The sequence below is a fragment of the Eptatretus burgeri genome, chromosome 6, assembly GCF_056783735.1.
Source record: "Eptatretus burgeri isolate ZD-2024b chromosome 6, Ebu_testis_v1, whole genome shotgun sequence".
Lineage (NCBI taxonomy): Eukaryota > Metazoa > Chordata > Myxini > Myxiniformes > Myxinidae > Eptatretus > Eptatretus burgeri.
Genome location: NC_140966.1, coordinates 6,979,642 through 6,988,977, shown reverse-complemented (window position 1 = coordinate 6,988,977; position 9,336 = coordinate 6,979,642). Strand labels below are relative to the sequence as shown.

The 9,336-nt window shown below is 36.5% G+C and overlaps 1 protein-coding gene across 5 annotated transcripts in view; it reads right to left on the bottom strand.

Annotated features, from left to right (window-relative positions):
• Nucleotides 1–4,245: 4,245 nt before the first annotated feature.
• The window catches only part of CCNF (cyclin F), a 145,680-nt gene continuing 140,589 nt past the window's right edge, over nt 4,246–9,336 (bottom strand). For all 5 annotated transcript variants that reach the window (XM_085883861.1, XM_085883856.1, XM_085883860.1 and 2 more), the window contains one exon: nt 4,246–4,688. In XM_085883861.1, coding sequence (XP_085739987.1) covers nt 4,393–4,688 — 296 coding nt within the window. In that variant the 3' untranslated portion in view covers nt 4,246–4,392. The remainder of the gene's footprint in view (nt 4,689–9,336) is intronic.

Genomic DNA, 9,336 nt, shown 5'->3' with positions numbered 1-9,336 from the left:
TTTTTTGCATAGCTTCAACAACCAATGGATAAGCATACAATTGGTCTGCCACTGAGCTCTGTGCTCTTATTCCTTGATGGACACCATTTTGAAAAATGGTGAAAATAATGAAAACAGGTGCCACCGAGGACAAATACGATACCCGAGCAACAATCTTGTGGGAATGTAGAACGTGCACTGACAAAGAAGAATAATTTTATATTACTATAAAGAAATTCAGTCACATAGATCAATCGTTTGTTAATTAATTCACAAGTTCTGCTTTATTGCTTTCAACAACAAAGCAGTAAAGAGGAGTCCTTTGTTTTTACATTTTGAGTAAAAAATAAACAAGATGTGTAGCCCAAGCACAACTTGTTGCCACAGTTTCTATTCTATTAAAACAGCATAGCTATGATCGTCATTTTCAAGTTATCATAAAAAAATAAAACTGACACGAGACAGACTTGCATTGCAGATCGTCAATAGCTTTGACATTCACACATTTGCTGCATAGATAGAAAGACCTTTTGTAAACTGAGCACCAAGGAGTTATTCGCTCAAGTTGTGCATACATCCTACTATACCAGTGTGAGCAATGTAACCACAATTACTCCTTCAACATTTTTTTTAAAAAACATTGCAACCGAAAAAGCAATTTAAACAAAAATAAAATGAGAATTATCTTTTCTCATTGAAATGTAATCAGTTGAGTTTCATGACGCTGCCATAGTTGTCAAAGACAAGTCACAGTCCGAAGAGGGAAGGTGAACAACCATGTACACAAAACATGGGTACAATCGTTTGATCTTGCCATCAACATTGATTTCAATCGAGATGTGTGGAGTTGCAAATATAAGGTTATAGAAAGCTGTTCTTGCACTATTTTTCACAATGATCTGGAAGAACATCGATGTGGAAAAATCTACAACTGGGAATATAAAACTAAGACTTTCCAAATTGTCAACAAAGATCTCCTTAAAAATTTTGAAATCAAAGGATAATTATAACCTATCAGAATATATTTATCTATTTACAGCAAAAGGCAGGATTACAGAAAAACTTAAAACCTGAAATAAAAAGGATGTTAGCAGAGGTTCAACTTCACAACGGAGTAGCATGGCGTAGAAAGACAGTAACATCCTATTGAGCCCCGAATGTTGCCATTGCCAAAAATAAATGAATAGTGGGCCTAGAGAGTTGCAAAGGTGGTTACTTCAAATTAAAAAGTTATCTTGAGAATAAAATGAATAAATTGCTTCAATGAATCCAGTACAAATAGGGTAGGAAGTAAGATTTCAGAAGCAGGTGGTGTACTGCAATCCCACAATATCCGACTTAACTCTTAGCTGCAGGTTTACTTTTTCCCATTCAAATCTCTCTCCCGTTTTCCTGTTCCTTCATTCCCTTACTTATTGTGTTTAACTGTGGCCTCTTTTTACCCTCCAGAACCTCATTCCATGAGCCTCGAACTTAGAGAGAGAGAGAGAGAAAAAAAATGTTTTGAAAACAAAAAAGGTGGTTAAAAAATTGCAACAAATTAAATTTGACATCTTAACAGGTTTGGTTTTAAAAACCAAATTATTTGAAAATTAAGTTTACATCAAAAACGTGTTTGTATCGTTTTTAATCGAAGTACGACCAAAAAAAGCTGGAACGTACCAAATAGTTTTTCCACTTGTACAGCATTGCATCATAATTCAAGTATCGTTTTTGCATCCAGCATTACCACTTCCAAGAATCATGTCCATGGAAAATAAAAGTTCAATAAAAGATAAAGATAAAATTTCCCTGAAGTTAAAAACAAACAAAAGAATACTGTAAAGTGGACATTTTCACGCGACATCAATTTTCATGCATTTCACATGACAGCAAAGTGTGACTTTAACATGTGAATATATTTGCCGTTTTAATAGATATCACAGTACCAGATCACACAAGGAATGCATGTGATGTACGCATACAGTTGCCAGTCATGCCGCAATGAGTAGCTTGGCCAGCACATGTGGTGGAGGTCGATGCGGTTTGTGATAGGACAGTACATAGCGTCCACAATTCAATGCAAAATATGCTTTATTTTAAGATTTCAAAAGTGGACAAACATAAATGTTTCTCTGAAACCTGAAACTGTGGTGAAGCAGGGCAAGATGCAGTCTGTTCATGTTGCTAAATGAGGAAATATTGAAAGCTGGTACAAGTGAGTCTCATACTAGCTTGTGGAGACAGCGATGCCAATGTCAGAGATTGGAATGGATACAAATATCCATTTCTACAGGAATCCATGAACTGAGATTCAATTGACTATTGATTTGATGTGCTAAACTGCACTTTCCTGTTGTATTTTGCAATCTGTCATCTATTGATTCCATTTGATTTTTCACCATGTTCATAAACCAAAGTTGATAATCATGTGTGGTTTGACATCTTTCTCTTCAATTCAGGTTAAATTGCAAGTTTTCTCCTTGTGTAAACGTTCGCTGGGGTGTCACATAGTTAGCGTCATTGAGATTGTCACGGGTCTTGTACACACTCCGCAAAATGAAAAACGTGTGAACACGTTTTCACGTTACTCAGCGCAAAAATTGTATCACACAAAAATTTCCACTTCGACAGTATTAGACATAGATACAGTACTACTTTTCAGAAACAAGTTGATTAAACATTGCTGCTTTCACATTAAAAAGTTTCAAAACAAGAAAAGTTCTCGTAACTGAAAAGTCATATCAAAATTTCAGTAAAGCCGATTACAAAATATTTTCATATTATATATATATATATATATATATATATATATATATATATATATATATATATATATATATATATATATATATATATATATATATATATATATATATATATATATATATATATATATATATATATGTATATATATATATATATATTACCAGTATATTTATAAAATTTTTGCCTCATCTCAAAAGTCAATAAAAAGGTTATCACCAATATTATATAAATATATGCAAACATCTTTGTCCTACTTGAAAGTGGTCGAACAGGGCGGTGCAGAGGTAGTTGCACTGAGATATCTACTCTGTGTTCAATTCCTGACCAGACTGTAAACTGAGGATTGGTGCTTCACAAGTAGGATGTTATGACAAAACAGTGCCGTCCCTTGGATGGATGGTTGTCCCGTGTGCCAGCATTAGCTGGTGGACGTTAAAGATCCCTTGGTGTCCTTCACAAAAAGGTGAGTTAGCGCCAGCACACCGATGCTTATTTATTTTACCACTGCAATGCACCTCTACCCATTCCTATCCTGAGATAGATGTGCTTGTTGCATTAGATTGTTCTCCACAATTTGCTTTAATCCGATGCTTGGTGTCTACCCACTGGACTTCTACTGTTCATCTTGCTTCGGGATGTTCTTTTCTCATCCGTTCTCTTTCAATACTTTCAAATCGTACACAAATTATGCTTTGTCATTTTGATGTGGGGTAGTTTTTCTTGTCAGTTCACATAAGTTTCAGTAAAATATGAGGCCTGATCAACTGGTTCCTGAAAGTTAGCCAAACCTCGCCTTTTAAGTTTGTGGTCGTCAAATAGTTTCTCTTAAAAGGCACTCAATTTCAAAATCAACCCATTTTCAAAATGCCATTCAATCTTTGGGTAGGAGAATTGCATCTCTGAGGAATTGCATTTAAAAGGGAGGGTTGTATTTATCATGAACAAGGCACATTAGAGGTGACATAAATGACACAGCAATAAGAAAAAAACATAGATCCAGTGAAACATCATGCATATATATCTTTATATGTATGTATATATGTATACATATATATATATATATATATATATATATATATATATATATATATATATATACAAATATATACATATATATATATATATATATATATATATATACACATATATATATATATATATACACACAAATATATATATATATATATATACACAAATATATATATATATATATATATATATATATACATATACATATACATATACATATATACACACACATACATACATCTCAGTGCAAAAGCATGATCATACAATAATACAAGAAGTATCTGTTCATGTTCGACTTTGCACTCATGAACCCTTCGACAGAACAAATTGAAAACTGGTAGTTTCTACCAAGGAAGGCTTGAGGTGATGAAATAAATTCAGTCCCAGGGGTTCAGTTTGGGGGAAAGACCCAAATTCTTTCACTCAATATGTCTGGCACAGCACCACTCCCAGTGGGAGGGGGTATTATAAGAAAATAAAAAATAAATAATAATAAAAGCTCCAGGTTTGGGGGAATTAACCCATCCATAAGAATGGGTTATTCGCCACTGATTAAAAATAAAAAGTATAAAATCAGAAAAGAAAAGATTCATCTTCACATTTGAAAATCACAGTTTTCCAAACCTTAACTTGAGGCTAGACATGTGGTATGGAGTAATGCTGGCTAACGTTCTTTCTCTTCACTTGTCGAGACGTCTGGGTCACATCACTGCGAGTTCTCATGGTGTTTTCAGCCCAAAAATGCATTGTTGAGGTCGGTGAGGTTGATTGTACAGTCCTTGATGGATTTTCTGTGTCCGATAAAGAATGATCCAAGCACAATTCATCCGAATCAGGAGAGTTGGCCTCCATGTTGGCACCATCAACGGTAATCAGGAAAGCCTTGGAAAACACACCTGCACTCCAAGTAGGAGTGGTCCATGATGTGCCTCCTGTGGTAGGAGGGATGGGTTGCAACGCAAGGTAAGTGCATCGGCTGTACAAGCAATTGCCTGTCATGTATTGTACTATTGCCTTGGGATCAAATCATACCGACCTTTACGTTCAGCCATGGACTTTGTTATTGTAAAAGTTTTAAATGTGTAAGTCAAAAAAGTTTTAACATTTTCAAAAGGTCTCAAACAAAATCATGGCCCATTTCAATGGCATCATGAAACATTTCCAGCATTGTAATTTTCATTTCAAGTTGATGCAAAAGCTTAGTTTTCGGCATCACCTTGAAGGTTCGGGTCTATGGAACAATTTTGTGCCGAGTGGACAACAATCAACTCCCAAGGGGGGCATGGGGGATACTTGACCCCCACCCCAGCAGCTGGGTGAAAGTGAAACTTGTAACTTTTGAACTGATGATCCTACCTGACCTTATGAGGTTTCAAGATTTGGGATGATGAGTAGCAACTTTTATAGGTATATTATTTCGAGAAGGTGCTATTTTGACAGTATCAGCATATATCCATTTTTAAAAAAAAACGTTATTTGAGAGACTTTTCAGCAATACTTGGACATGATCGAACACTGAACTTTTTATTTATTGTAAAATGGTGGAACAAGTGGTGGCTTGTGAAATAAGTCCTGAACACTAAAACGATCGATTTCCACCAGTGAACAACTGCTTGAACAGTTATGCAATCCAAAAGACCAAAAAAAAAATGACCATATATTTATTGGCATTGGAAACTGTTCTGACACCTATTTTAATATAAATGGGTGTTGGAGCACACGTCTGTGCATTTGAACAAAATCTAGTGTTCTCGTTTTTCAAGCTTTTGGTCGCTCGTGAAAATAAGTGATATTTCTGGAGCTGTTACAGATAAAGAATATCAGGAATCATTTGTGCATAAACATATATTGTAACAAGTTGGGGAGGGAAGAGGTGGGGTGGGAGTGAGGGGTGGGGGTGGGGGTTTCGATATTGTATCTGATATGTGTTGGATATATGGACTGTACATGATGATGAATTAGTCCTGTGTTTGCAGAATAGGATAATGGGATATTTTTCCTCATCTGCATTGTCTGTCTGATAGATTTAATTACATTTTCGTGTCTGCACAGTAACATCCAGGCAGGAAATTATATAAATTTTTATTTTTTTATTTTTGCAGCTGTGTAGACGGTTGAGTGGGGGTTTTCATACAAAGAGATGAAGGTTTTAAACACCAGAGGTATGGTTCATTGTTCTGAAGAAGCAGGGTATTATTTGCCAATAATCAAGTTATTACTCATGTAAAACTAAGAGCTGGATACACTGGCAAGGCTCTGCAGCATAAGACATTCCAGCAATGTCCGATCCACAGTACAGGTTTGAGGGTTGGAAATAACAATGGCTTGGAAGGTTCTGAGGACTGAGTGTTGAGTCACACCCTTGTAGCCTGGTTGTGACGTTTGATTGGCAAGGCTGTCAGGTGGCATCAAACCGCATGATTGCCAAAAAAACGGCTGGGAGTCGGACTCAGAAATCAGCAGGACACAGATAGGCGAACTCATGCAGAGCAAAGCCAACATGTTTGGGTGCGAACCAGGTTCAACCACCCGAAACAAGGGTTGTGCAGGGAGGAAAATGGGATGACAATCTGGGTTGAATCTGATTTCCATGGACAGCGTTTCCAGTGTCATCCCTCAAGGAACAGCCCACTGGCATATCATGTGCCGTTGCCAGGAATGAGAACACCACTAATGCTTTGCTATAGAAACCACACACTGTATCTTGCCGTTCACTTATGCCAGCCCAGCTCAAGTAAGCTGGTTAAATACCTCACTGACCACTAGTTTGGAAAAAAAGAATATCATTCTTAGCATGTGTTTGTCAAACAGCCTATATGTTTGAATGCCCATAATTCCCCACACAGACTCAGAGTTATGCAAATATTTTATTTCTTTATTTAACGGCCATATTCCCCCTTCGTGGGGTCCTCCGGGGAAGGTATTTGGCCCAAGTCTTTGACGAACCCACTGACTAGGCCCGACATTCGACCAAGCAAGTTAAATAGTTGGCTTAGGTAAAGATCATGGGTCAGACTTGGGGATGACAAGAGATGTGGTGCAATGCTTGCTTGAATCCATGGAGAGAAGAGTGAAACGTTAAAAACGCCATTTTATAGTGAAGGATTCATAAGCCATGCACACCTCTAACACAAACTGCACTGTTTGTAAAAGCTAAACTTAAATTAGAACATTTGAAGGAATAATGAGAATTGTGATTTAAATGTGTGTGCAGTAATTAAATTATTTGGTAATTTATTTTGTAAATTTGATTGATCAATTCTTTTTTTGTTCACATCGATGGCACAAGTTTTAACTTGCGTAAAGTAACTTTCTGGTCACAATAGCAACGTCTATAATCTTTGGCTAACCCTTGTGATATGTTTTTTTGGACCGACGCACATCATTCTTTTGGGAAAGCCAATTTGACATCTGGTACCATGCCAAGACCCAAGCTCACAACAGGTAAGGGACATTTTCACAAAAGTGGGTCAGGTAACGGTAAAGACTGTCTGATAATTTTTATCAAGCATATATTGCCCAGTCAGTGCAGAGGCCTTATGGTGATCCTGTGTTGCTGACATCATTTGAACAATTTTCTAGGCCTTATAAGAGGTTCAAGCACTATTTCAAGAATATCAAAGAAAGTTCATTTTTGAGTTTGTTCTTTACCGTTACCTGACCCGCTTTTGTGAAAATGTCCCATAACATGCATCTCTGCATTGATCCTTCTCTCTCGTTTATTTGGTGTGCGTGTGTAGGTGTATGTGTGTGTGTGTTTTAGCAGATTAAAACAAGTTTAAGATCATAAAACGACACCAAATGGAATTAGCGAAATACAATACGAATAGTAAAGGAATTATTTACGAAATATTTATAAAAATAAATGATTAAAAAATATGCATGGAAACCATTTAAACTAATTTCAGTGGTTGCTAAGAGACAAGGAAGCAGGTTAAAAAAAAGTTTATAAATAACCGTTTGAATGTTTGAACAACAGTTTGATCCAGATGTAAGTGGGGTGGTTGTGTTTATTGGTGGACATGCTATATTTAAGGTAAGATGTGCATGATTTAATGGATTATATAATAGAACTCGCAGGGATACCCGTGCTCCGCACAGGAATCCTGTAGATGACGGCAGGTCTGAAGGAGTATATGTCACAGTTAATTGTAAAATTGTAGAGGCTGCCACCATTATTTTTTTTTTTTTCATCACCACTATAATATTATATTTTCCCCACCATGTTTTATATGCAGAAGACTTGAGTTCAAAAATGTTAAGATTTATTGCCGCATCAGATTAAAAAAACCATAATGCCTCAACAATGTGAGGCTGGTTTCATGTCATCATTTGCGACTTAATTTATACGTCGGGCATAAGCCAGCCTGGCCCAGCGTATTTGATTCATTTACGTCTGTTATCCTGATAAAAAAATTATGTTATTTTATGTATACGAAGTTACAACATACCTACACCCATAACCATTCTTTAAAATATCTACATAGCCCATAACCATTTAATTATAAAATATTATACACATACGCCATACGCCATCACCATTCTATTTATATCTGCAATATGTATATATACAAACCACCACCACCATTTTTATTTTTCACCAACAACATGTATTTCCTTCATCGCACATCCTATTCCCGTATATGAAATAACTGATGTAGCTCAATAATTTTAGTGGAGTGATCGAGGATAAACAATATTTGATGTCTTCCCCTCTGGGGCCAATATGTATAAAGCCTCCGATGATCCCACTCTGGAGCATCCCACATATAGCTGACCATGGGAAAAGCAAGGAGTGGATAATTCCAGCCCTGCGACTTTCAATGACTGTCCTTGTGCCTTATTGATAGACATCGCAAAGCACAGGCATACAGGAAATTGTAGTCTCTTAAATTCAATCATTGAATTTGATGGAATGAGTGGAATTCGCGGAATGAATACATCTTCTCCTTTCGGACATCCTGTCGTGATAGTGGCCTCAATTACATGTGGTAGTAGTCTTTTCACAATCAGTTTAGTTCCGTTGCAAAGTTTTGGTGCATCTAGATTACGTAATAACATAATAGGGCATCCAACTTTTAACGACAGATTGTACGGAGGCAATCCTGGTAATTCCAATGAGTTTAGAAATTCTGTGGGATAATGTATGGCTTGCTCAGTATCCAGTGTGGTGTCAATAGACTTGTGACTATGTTGTTCGCCTGGAACTACTTGTAATAACTGATGGTTTATTACATGGACTGTTTCATTAAGTGGAGCCAGGATTGTTCTTTCACAGAGCCACTGTATGTTTTTGTAATTAGTCGCTAAATTGGGATACACATGAGCCTCTAATTTTTCCATAGATGAAACTATTGTACCACAGTCATCGGGAATATATATTACATCGTTTGTGTTCGGGATTTCACCATTTCCAAGTTTGAGAAGTAATTGTGCGAAATTGCCAGCATCTAAATCACCATACAATTTGACCCTCATGTTTGTTGTTAGATGGATAGTTTGTACTAATGTCCAGAGGTATGAAGATTTTATACTGGCTTTCATTTCAACAGCTGGAGTGCCACGGGGTACTACAGGTAA